Source organism: Lactuca sativa, chromosome 1 (assembly GCF_002870075.4).
Source record: "Lactuca sativa cultivar Salinas chromosome 1, Lsat_Salinas_v11, whole genome shotgun sequence".
Classification (NCBI taxonomy): domain Eukaryota; kingdom Viridiplantae; phylum Streptophyta; class Magnoliopsida; order Asterales; family Asteraceae; genus Lactuca; species Lactuca sativa.
In genome coordinates, this window is record NC_056623.2 from 81,812,890 (window position 1) to 81,824,821 (window position 11,932).

The 11,932-nt window shown below is 31.4% G+C and overlaps 2 protein-coding genes across 2 annotated transcripts; one reads left to right on the forward strand and one right to left on the reverse strand.

Annotated features, from left to right (window-relative positions):
- The first annotated feature begins 4,348 nt into the window (after positions 1–4,348).
- Positions 4,349–5,904, forward strand: LOC111886064 (CASP-like protein 5A2). The gene is made up of 3 exons (XM_023882306.3): positions 4,349–4,834; positions 5,251–5,383; positions 5,472–5,904. Exons 1-3 carry the CDS (start codon positions 4,614–4,616, stop codon positions 5,661–5,663), a joined length of 546 nt encoding a protein of 181 aa, XP_023738074.1. The 5' UTR covers positions 4,349–4,613; the 3' UTR covers positions 5,664–5,904.
- A 1,931-nt stretch (positions 5,905–7,835) lies between these two features.
- On the reverse strand, positions 7,836–11,456 carry LOC111886024 (vacuolar fusion protein MON1 homolog). The gene is made up of 14 exons (XM_023882263.3): positions 10,793–11,456; positions 10,599–10,678; positions 10,323–10,394; positions 10,155–10,194; positions 9,944–10,045; positions 9,743–9,864; positions 9,524–9,656; positions 9,329–9,420; positions 9,162–9,243; positions 9,019–9,083; positions 8,630–8,911; positions 8,459–8,550; positions 8,307–8,371; positions 7,836–8,213 (listed from the first exon to the last, which is right to left on the reverse strand). Exons 1-14 carry the CDS (start codon positions 11,324–11,326, stop codon positions 8,118–8,120), a joined length of 1,857 nt encoding a protein of 618 aa, XP_023738031.1. The 5' UTR covers positions 11,327–11,456; the 3' UTR covers positions 7,836–8,117.
- Between the last annotated feature and the right edge of the window lie 476 nt (positions 11,457–11,932).

Consider the following 11,932-nt stretch of genomic DNA (forward strand, 5'->3'; position numbering starts at 1 on the left):
ATATATATATATATATATGGGGAAGGCTCATGCAAAAATGCAAACTATATGTGAAAATGAAAGAACCAATCGTATATTGCCACATCATTATTCATGTTTTCTTCAATTTATTACTTAAATTTATTAATAAAGGGTAAGATAGTAATTAACATAAAATAGTGATTGAAATCGTTCTTCATATAAATAACCGCAAACAAAAACTGACATATTAATATGAAAATAACTTCTTCCGTATGTTTATGATCGACAAAATCATCTCCATTAAAATCTTTGATTGATTTATAAGTTACAATATCAAACTGAAGATATGTCTAATAAAGAATATGAAGATATTTGTTCTACTTACTTAATTGATAAAGCAAAGGAATCTTCCCAAAATTTAACTATCGGAAATTCAATATCAACGTTAGATGATGTTGATAAAGGCAAGTTTTCATTCTGTATAATTACTATATTTTTGATTCTAATATTAAAAAATTATAAATACCTAACATTACAATACTATGATACACACTCATTACATATATTTTTACGATTATACTGAAAGTTAATTTCAACCTTCAAACTGATGTTCATGATCCGAAGAAAAAAAAAAGTTAATCGTATGATTAATTAGATTTCATGTACTAAATATTTACATATAAATACTAATTTCAATAATCTTTCTGGATATTGGACAGGAAGTAATGAATCGGAAGACTCATTCAAATTACTATCAATCTCAACAGCTCGTACAACAAATGGAGACCTAAGCACTGGAGGTAACGTTTGACTTCTCTTTGGTCTTGATGAAATCATATCTTTCTCAAGAATTTTAACCTTTTCACTTTCATCGCAAGACTTTGGTTCATTCCCTTTGACTGAATCAAAACTTATTCCAACAGAAACAGAATTATTGTGCACATAACTATCAATACCTGGATTAACTTTTGGAGGAGTATACATATCATCCTCAATTCCTAAATTAAAAGAAGGAATACTCTCAACTACACACTTTTCCTTATGACCATCCTTGCAATCCAGAGGCAACTTAGTTTCAATAAATCCAGATTTCCCGATCAAATTTGCCGATCCATATTTATTAACAACAACACCTGAACTCACTTTTGGAGGAGTATGCATATCATCATCAATTCCTAAATTGAAAGAAGGAATACCCTCAACTACACACTTTTCCTTATGACCACCCTCGCAATCCACATGCAACTTAGTTTCCATATTTCCAGATTTGCCAAACAAATTTGCCGATCCATATTTATTACCACCAACGTTGTTGTTAATAGACTGCCCAACATCTCGAAATTCATTAGACTTATCATCACAACTACTACTTTTTCCAGATGACTGAAAAGGATATTCACATTTATAAATACTATGACGAAAAGCTTTATATGCAGAACATAACTCTTTCAGCTTCATTCCATAAAACTCTACTATTTTCAAATTTCCATGCGTTTTAAAGGCTTTATCCACTTTCTTAGACATATCTACTAAACACCACTTCATTTCTAAATGAAACTCCTGATAACAATAAAAAACATAAAAAAATTATAATTAATATATATAACTTAAATTTTAAACATAAAAACAACATACAAACAAATAAATCAAGTTCAGCTTCAAAAATACACAAATAACATTACTTACTAAAATTGATCCTCTATAAACTTCATCAACACTTTCCACTGTAGCAGATGGCCTTCCAAAACCTCCATTAGAAATTTCATTCATTTCTCTCACTTTCAACTGCTCTAAAGTCCAATTATTAATTACTGGATATCTTCTAACCATTAACATTTGCCTACATTGAATCCTATCAACATATAACAACTACAAAAAAAACAAAATATAATAACAAAATATAAATATTACTAATATTTTAAAAATATTTACTCAAACAACATTAAATGACATACCGTTAGAAAGACACTTGGACCATTGAAGAAGGTCTTAATATCACTTCTACCCCAAATCAACTTTTCCTCTTTTACACAATTTAATACATACGTACACCAATCAAACTTATCTAACTTATATGATTCAGACAAATACGGTAGAAGCTTCAAATTGCATGCACCTTGTTTGTTACATGATCCAAAACATGTACATACAAGAATAATAAAGTTTGCAACAAACACCATATCTGCTTCACATCGTTCTATTATCTTGTACACAACATCATTTGGAGTAATTAAAGACAACGACTTCTTGAATTGATCTTTCCATATTTCATACCATTCCTCATTACCTCTTAAATCAACACTATTTAACTGATTAACCCCCATAGGCAGCCCTAACACCCTATTAACATCTTCCCTTGTAACCAAAATATTAGAAACCTCAGTTTTAATAACCATCTCTAAAGGATCAAACGAATCAACAACAAAATAACATAATTTTGCAGGAATACTTTGAGTCTTCATGTCTATCAATGATCCAAATCCCAAACTCCTCACACATTCTTTTTGCTTATGATTCATAGACTTCACAACACCATACATAGAATGAAGAGAAACACGAGAATACAATGACTTTATTTTATCACTATGCAACTCCATTTTCTTTTTAACTTTCTTATCAGCTATATTATCCACCCTCTTCACACTACTACTGGAACCATCCTCAAAATCAGAATCACTAGAAAACTCTAAAACAAAATTATCAACATACAAACGTTGTAAAATAATATAAAAAAATTAATAAAACATAATCAATAAATAAATAACACAATAAATAATAAACATTATATTCAAGTTTACCATGTTCGGAGACAATTGTTTTACTAACTTTTCTAACACTTCTGTTAACCAACTTCCCGCTCCTTGTAATGCTCCGAACTTCATAATCAGAATCACTTACATAATCTAAATTATTTCCAACAAAAAAAACTATAATCTACATTAATAATAAACTTAAATAATAACCACATAATAAAAACTAACCTTCTGAATCAGATGATTTTGAATTTAATCGACCAAACAAACCATGTTTTCTCTTTTTCATCGAACTATAATTAGACTGACTAACATTATTCCTTGGCTTTTTCTTCTTCCAAGAATCACTAGATGAAATGTCAATTGTCTTATTCTTAGAATTACTGGAATAAATCTCAATTGGACTCTCATCATCTACACATGCAGGCATAACAAAATCAAACCGAAAAAATGATAAAGTCAATTTGAAAAACATTATCAACAACAAATCATAACTTACTCTCCTTCTTAACTTCATCATATATAAATTTTTTCCCTTCAGATACTTCATCATCTTCTATTTCTATAGGATGATCACGAGAATTAACCATGCAATCAACTTTAACCACATTCTCATTTAAATAATCCTTCTTCCTGGATACCATTCGTTGTGATGCAATTGTAAATTTCTTCATGAGTTTCGAATTCGAACTTTGCCTATTCATGTTCACTTTCGCATCTAACAAAGCTTTAAACGCAAACATTATGTTGAATAATGTTGAAATACATAATCTAATATAGATAAAACTAAAAGAAAACCCTCTGAATAAAATTTCAAACAACATAAACGTAGACCTTGAAACAATTACGCATAAACGGTTACATCAATTTGAAAACGCCTACTAACTTCTTACTTACGGTTAGATTCAAAAAAAATAACTACAAAATAAAATTACATTTATAACTTTTTAATTAAACAATTTATAAAAAACAAACGATTACGTGTGATATAAAAACAACAACTACTCTAATACACATGTTTCTTTCCTATTGGTTCTTACCATTTTCACATCTTACTCTAATTTGTACACGAACCCATTTCTATATATATATATATATATATATATATATATATATATATATATATATATATATATATATATATATATATATATATATAATTTTATAGTTGCAAGTTGGGTTTAAAAAATCCAGTACTTCGAAGTTTAATAAGTCGGTCCAAAATATACAATATCAGATTTCAGAATATTTTTACGTTATATCACACCAATCACCACAAACTCTGTAACGATCCTATGTAGTATGAAATAAGACATTACAAATAAATTGTTTATTTTTCAAATTCCAAAAAATAAAAGTTGTTTTTGTTAATAACCTTATTTATACGGGTTAGGAACTATTTTATAATGTTAATTGAGTTAGATCTCATTAAATAAATATCGGAGTGTTAGACTCGATCTCTTATAAACTCTTAATAAAACACATATTAGAGACAGAACCAAAAACTTCTAAATCATGACATCAAAATATCTTAAAGTAACCGAATTAGACCAATCTCCACTACACTCAATAAAAAGGCACCAAACGACCAAATTAATAATCTCTCTTTATTTATTTGCAATCGGACACTTAATTAAAGAAAAGTAAAAAGAGTTGAGCGTTAAATTTGTAAACACGTTAGTTAGGTTTAGGCAGGCTAATACCCAAACTCTTCTTAAAAATTGAAACACTTCACATCGTCTCAAAATCCTACGATTGGTTCACCAACGAGCATCAAATTTCCGAATTGCACCTAACAAAGTTAGATCTACGAATCAAATCACCGAATTCTTTTATGATTGATGATGTTCAGGTAGATAAGACGTCGTTACAGGTGGTGGTTGGAGGCGGCGGGGTAAAATGAACGTCAGCCACCCGTCGGTGCATCCGGTTGAAGTGGCACCACTACCACCGACTGACGGCCGCGTCATTGTACCACCGATAGTGAGGATGAAGGTCATCCAAGGCATGCCTGGGACGATCGGTGGTCTTGGCTTGCGTTTTTTCCAATTTGCGTACGCAGTTGTCTCACTCGTTGTCATGTCCACCACAAGCGATTTCCCTTCCGTCACTGCCTTCTGGTAATTTACTTCATCAATTTCATTATTTGATCGTGATCTCACTGTTTAATGTCGTTGTGAAAATCTATGAATCCGACACATAATTGTTGTCGAATCATTTAGCTATTCAATTTCACATTCCAAATTCCAATTTCCAAATTTGAAATAGAAGTTGGAGATCGTATCCCCGATGCAATAAAATCAGGTGAAATGGAGTCGATCTAGTAGTATACTGTAGCAGTATAAGAATTGGGAATTAGGGTTTCTTCTGTTTTTTGATTGAACGAGCAATAAGAACTCTGGATATGATATTATTCCTTATGCAATAATCAGATCCACACTGTTTGAACAATTCTAGAACTAAATTCATCATCTTTTTTATGCTTTGATGCCACTCAACATTAACAAAACGGCTGAATTCTTTCTTTTCTTCTCAGCTACCTTGTTGCTGCTGTTGCCTTACAGAGTTTATGGAGTCTATCACTTGCCATTCTTGACATCCATGCTCTATTGGTTGGACGAACCTTGCAGAATTACAGAGTTGTTAGTCTCTTTTCCATAGGTGATGGGGTGAGAACAGCTTCTTACTTCTTCTTATATGATTATATATCTCTACTTTTCTTTAACATATGGGTGACATTTTGTTAAAACTTTTCAGGTGACATCTACACTAACATTTGCTGCTGCATGTGCATCTGCTGGAATTACAGTTCTAATAGGTAATGATCTTGGACTTTGTGCTCAAAATCACTGCAAGCAGTTTGAAACTGCTACTGCTTTTGCTTTTCTTAGCTGGTTTACTGCATTGCCTTCATTTCTTCTCAATTTCTGGTCATTGTCTTCTCGTTAGCTGGGAATTATGGTGAAATAAACCATTGATTTGATATAACCTTTTTTTTTTTTTTTGAGTCTTGTTTGGCTGTGTAGATTGTGGTTTACATTTAGGTTATTGTGGTTTACATTTGTTTTTAAAGAATATAAAACCGCATGGATGTTGGGGATTCATCTTCGATGTATGTATATATCCGTGTTTGGCTTGTGGATTGTTTTAGTTTGTATGTTAATGAAGATGTGGAAAGTTTGTGTTGAAATATTGTGATATGCTTAAGTATTTGAAGATCCAAATGCAATTATGCAAATGTGGTATCGGTTTTATTTTATGTGTTGAAATTCGCCTATAGTCAAGTTGATAATTTTTTTGAAATTTGGGAGGATATGAACATATTTCAAGGAATTCCTAAAAAATATATAAATTTGTGCTACAATGATGTTGTTATACATATGGGAGACAATGTTAAGTATAAGAAAGAGAATTTTGTCACGTATACATATATAAATAAAGGTTTTTAATAGATATCTGAAAATTTTATACTATTAATCATAATAGTGAGCTAACCGGTTATCAGCATAAATAGTTAATTGACAAAATGCAGTTAAGATTATATCCACTTTCAAACAAAGATGATACAATACGATAATACTATCTTATATACTAAAAGATCACACTAATGATAATCCTCTTGTGAGAAAGAATACAACAAGATAATACCCCGTGTCAAATAGAATGAATATAATTTTTTTTAAAGGGAAGAGAATACAATATGCTCGGATAATATCATCTGTCAAACAAAAATACAAAATAGATATAATACAATAAACTTATAATAAGATAATTTTCTTTATCAAACATAGAGAATACAAAAAGATCATATATTTGATAGATTGATAGAATATACAAAGATTAAGATAATATAATATTTTGATAGATCCATAGAATACAGGTAGACCTAACAATAAGACGGGTTTGAAGCGAAACAATCTCGATCCAAAACATTTTAACAAATTTCAAAATCTGATTTCAATCCGTTCTGTAACCCGCATGGTTTTGAATAATCAAACAAATACCCTTATCCATTGAATAAACATATATTCAAACTCGCCCATGTAACCCGCGTTATTTTAAATGATCAAACACATTTGACTTAATTCTTAAAATAAAATTTCTTAAATAAATTAAATGTTTATTTAGGAAACGGGTTACGTACTCAAAGACTTTCGATTGGAATTAAAATCACTATTATAGTAACTTTTGATTGATTTTTGACCGTCGATTGCAATAATAGAGAATAACAATTGCAAACTTTATTGTTGTGTTGATTAATGAGTTTGTTGATTTATAAATGAAATTAATGGTTGCTTGATGAAATAAAAATGAAATGACATCATGATTCTTGGTAGAAAATTTCAGCTCCTCGAGTCCTATGTGAAAATAGATTGGTCTTTGGACTTTCGATTGAAATTAAAATTAAACTTTAGGTCGTATAAAATATAAACATATAATTCTAACATTTATGCGGGATGGATTATTAATGTATTAGATCGGTGATGATCCATACCTGACCATTTTAATAAAAGTGTTAGCGGGTATGAGTCATTAACGGGTAAACGAATCAAAAACTATAATCCAAACACATATAAATCTTAAGGGTTTGGATCGGATTAGGGTCAAAATCCGCTCCACCTATATCTCAGATATAAAGAAAACAATAAAATTACAATAAATGTTTTTGTCCATTAAAATATTGAATTTACCATTAAACTTTTATCCGTTAAAGAAAACCTATATTTACCTTTTTCTGAAAATTGTCACCTGAAATCCAAGATTTGCCGTCTAAAAAGTAAAATCATAAATATGTAATTTTTTAACAATTGTCTTTTACTTTGTCTTTTTCTCTTATAAATCAGACCAAAGTTTTAGACTTGAATGAAACTTTATCAATATTCATTTTGGAATAAGTGGACGAGAAAAGGAGGTATTAAATAAAGAAAATGCTGTTCGTTTAGTTTCCAACTTCCATTCATGATTTTGTATTACCTATAGTTGAACTACTATAGACAAAAGAAAAAGTAATGTGATTCTAGAAATATAAGCATGTCATATGCCATTGATATAAATCTCTTTATTTAAACGTATAAATGATAAAAACTTGGATGTGATCATGCGACCACAAGATAGAAATCATTAATTTGTAATAATGAAATGAGATAGAAAGTTAGGTCCTAAGAAGAAACCCAATCAGAAAATGTGAAAAACAAAACAAAAAAGTTGTACATCAATGCGACGACTACGTATACATCCATGTCAAATCTACATGACACAGATGAAAACAAATCCACCTCTCTCTCTCTCTCTCTCTCTAAAACAAATACATGATACATGATACATGATGTGTTATGTGTTGTAAAATCTTTTTGACTACATTTATTATTTTTGTAAAAAGTAAAAAGTAAAACTAAAGGAAGATCACCATGAAAAAGGGGTTGCTCCCAACAAAAATATTTCATTTTCCACATCTTTCACCCACTGACACACCCTGTTGCATATTCTTATGGCCACACCCTGCATGCCAACAACAAACTCTATTTTTAATTTAAAAAATAAAAATAAAAAAGTTTTTGTTTCTTTTCTTTTTGATAAGTAAATAAATCAAACCTTGTCTGCAAGTGGATCAAAAGCTGCATAAAGCTCAAAATCCTGTGTAACCCAACACAATAAAACTGCAACCAACAAGTATAAATAACTATAAACCCAATATCAAAAAAGACATCAAAAATGAATAATTAATTTTAACCTAAATAAATTACCATAATTTTCGTCTCTTCTGAACTGAGTTTTATGTGGGCCCACTCCTTTATCATGCATGGAAGCATAAAGTCTCTGGTATGCCCTATACAACCTTCAAAGTTCAAATTCAAAATTATTATTATTAAACTAAAACATATAAATTATTAAAAAAAAAAAAAAAAAAAAAAAACCTTTTTTGCTGATGTGGATGACTGATTGGAGAAGCAAACTCAGAAGAGACGTACTGATCCAGATAGATGCTGCGGTAAATAAAATGCCAAAGTCCAGCTGGACCACCGACACCTGTCACTGTTCCATTGGTTGGTGTTTTGCGATGAGTTAAATGGAATAAAGATCCAGAATTAGCAGACGGGTCAACAGGTAAATCCTCGATTCTCATGCCACCTTCTGATAATGATCTTTCAACTTCATTCAAAACATTTGATTTTGCAAGAACAGCTTCAATTTGTATCCTATAAAAAAAATTACTTTCATAATCTAATTTACTAATTTATTATTATTTATTTTTATTTAAAAAAAAAAAAAAGAAAAAGGAAAAAGAAAGGCCACGTCATCATGCCTGCATTCTTTAAGATGGAAAAAGGCTTGTGAACTTGTAGTCAGCAACGTTAAGTACGTATCAACCTGTGAAATATTATATATATAATTTATAAGCAAGAAAAAAAGTATATTTTTTTTAATGAAGGAAGTTTAAAAACTTACATCAAGATAATGTACATAAGCATATAAAAATGCCATGGAATTGTATCTTGGCAAACATATTGGTGAAAAAGATTCAGATGTTCTGCAAATATAATATATCAATACCATATAATTATATAAATAATAAAATTTTCCATTAATATATATTATTAAAAAAAGGCACTTGCCTAAAGGATTCTGAAGACATGACAAAGTTGGCAAGAAGTAACATGTCATCAGGATGAAGTGATGCTTTCTGCAAGCCTACCAGACTGATAACCTGAAATTTAGCTCTAATTTTTAAGAATTATATATTTATATACCACAAAATGAATAAAAAAATGTAATAAGTGTAAAATTAAGAAGAGGGTTGGGTGAAAAACCTTGTTTTTACACATCAATATTGCAAAAAGGACACCTGTATCAGCAACATCTTGCAAAATGGCACTAGCAGTTTGCCTAGTGGTGTAAGCAAGTGGAAGACAAGTGTATGCATGAAGAAAAGTTGCAGGGTTCCTGAATAATTTAATAAAGATCATTCAGTTAAAATAATCAAGATTCAAGAATGACAATTATGCCCTTGGTTTAATGAGAAACCAGACCAGCTGAAAGAGTGGATGAGAGAAGAAAAGACGGCGTCTGTCCCTCCAAGCAAAGGAGTCATGTCGAATTTAGAGTTTTTTTCAAAACATTTATCGATAGATCTTGTGAGAATAAGTATCATCTGCAGAATATAAATTTGGATTATAATAAATAATAATTAAGATTAAATAATTAGATTAGATAAAATATTAGTCTATTACCTGACCATAAAGAAGTTCTAGTTGTCCTCTTAGTGACTCATAAGGCTCTTCTGTACAACTTATGCAAACTAAATAAATTGGTCCTTTCACAAGAAAAACCACCTGTAAAAGAATGGATAAATAAAAGGGTCTCCTTATTTATTTTTTTATATAATTTACTCGAAGTTTCATACATGAAAAGTGGAAAATATCATGTCTTTTTATTACTGACCTGGTGGTTTCCTGCTCTGACCAATTTAACACGGTCTCCCCTGAAATAGATAAATAAAGGAAACTATATGATCACTCTTTTTGTTTTTAAGAAAGATAGGAAAAGAATAAGAGTGTAACTAATAGGAGTAAATGTGATTACATAGCTAATAGATGTTAATATATTTACCCATTTTCCACAAAGGAAATGATGGCTTGCAAAGTTGCTGAAAATCCTGCTAGTTTGTGCTCATCTCCATATCTGAAAGTGGATTCAAATAGAATGATTCACTCTATATCTACATAATTTGATTTGATTCATGAAGCAAATGACATCAGCTCATTAACAAGATAGAATCTTTCAATGAATATTCATATAACCCAAAAAATGGTGAAAAGATGCATTAGATGTTTAGCTATACTCCCAAATCGAAGATACACATCATAGATATTGACTGAGGCATACCTTGAATATATTGGTTTTCCGGAATGACTCAAAACAAAGAAATGTTTCTTCCTTTTCCTCCATGAGATAGAACCATCATCCTGCACTTTATCCATTATCAGTTAAAATGCATTACAAATTGCAATTATAAAGCCCCATGGATCGAATCATATCCTAAAATTGGGGAAATATATCTGCATGCCTAGAAGAATCACCTCATCAGCATGCTGTTTACCACGAATCCATTGTGTTTGAGAAGGATCCAAGGGCACCACTCCATCATCACCGATGGAAGAACCGTTGTCCCGAAGTTCCCGTACTACATCAGTTCCACAAGCACTAGTGGGACTACTGCTACTACCTCTCTCACCGGCGTACCCACTGCTACTAGGGCTTGACAATTCCCCATCCGCTTCCGGTTCCACCTCAACCTCCACTCCCAAATTGTTCCTCCACAACCCCGATCCCCTTGATGAACTACTCTCACCAATCGAGTTTCTCCGCATCTCGCTTGCACTTTCCCTCGACGATCCGTCATCAATCTCCGAGACCGGTTCTTGATGATAATCAGTAGATGGTAAAGTTCGTTCGTCAATTGGAGTGTTCAATGCGATCGATGACAACTGATTCTCGATGGCGTCTAGGGAATTATCTATCGAATTGATGTTCACGTCAACGTTAGGTTTTTGGCCGGCTGATTCCTCTTCTTCGTCGGATGATGATGATGCGGAACTTGAATCGGACGCCATTGTCGATGATAATTCGGAGATGGAGAACTAAAAGTGTGAAATTAGATGATTAGGGTTTCTGAGTTTAGAAATTGGGGAAGGTATCAGTGAGTGTATGGTCTCCCAGTCTTGTTCTTCCCCTGCAGAAAATTGGTTATGCACAACAGGTAGATAGATCCGAGAAACATGGGCCGGGTTCGTTAGGCCCAAATTTAAAAGGATTGGATAAGTAGAGTTGGACAACAAAACCACTTGTCCAATGAAGTATTTTATCTAATAATTTGATATGTTAATATGAATTAGTGGGTTTTTTCGTGCTTCGCAATGGGTTGATGATTTCTGTTGTTTTTTTGTATCTTTTTGGTTAATGTTATCGTAGATTCTAAAACCAAGCCAATGCATCTTTCTAAATTTTTTTTTCCTATTAAGGCATTTTATATTAAAAGTACATTGCCATTTCTTGAATTAGTCCATAATGATAAGAAAAACAACCAAAACAGTGGTATAGGCTATAACAGTTGCTAACTAGTGTTATACCCGCCCAGGGGCGTAGTTACTTACAAGCAAGGTGGGTCTTAGAACCTACCTAATAAATTAGGGACCAAACACACAGATTACCCCAAACCA

Coding starts and splice junctions, on each gene's coding strand:
- LOC111886024 (XM_023882263.3), bottom strand. CDS start 11,326: ATGGCGTCCGATTCAAGTTCCGCATCATCATCATCCGACGAAGAAGAG. Junction 10,679..10,792: donor GTAAACAGCATGCTGATGAG/GTGATTCTTCTA, acceptor GATAAAGTGCAG/GATGATGGTTCTATCTCATG. Junction 8,551..8,629: donor CATCCACATCAGCAAAAAAG/GTTTTTTTTTTT, acceptor TGAACTTTGAAG/GTTGTATAGGGCATACCAGA.
- LOC111886064 (XM_023882306.3), top strand. CDS start 4,614: ATGAACGTCAGCCACCCGTCGGTGCATCCGGTTGAAGTGGCACCACTA. Junction 4,835..5,250: donor CCTTCCGTCACTGCCTTCTG/GTAATTTACTTC, acceptor TTTTCTTCTCAG/CTACCTTGTTGCTGCTGTTG. Junction 5,384..5,471: donor TCTTTTCCATAGGTGATGGG/GTGAGAACAGCT, acceptor AAAACTTTTCAG/GTGACATCTACACTAACATT.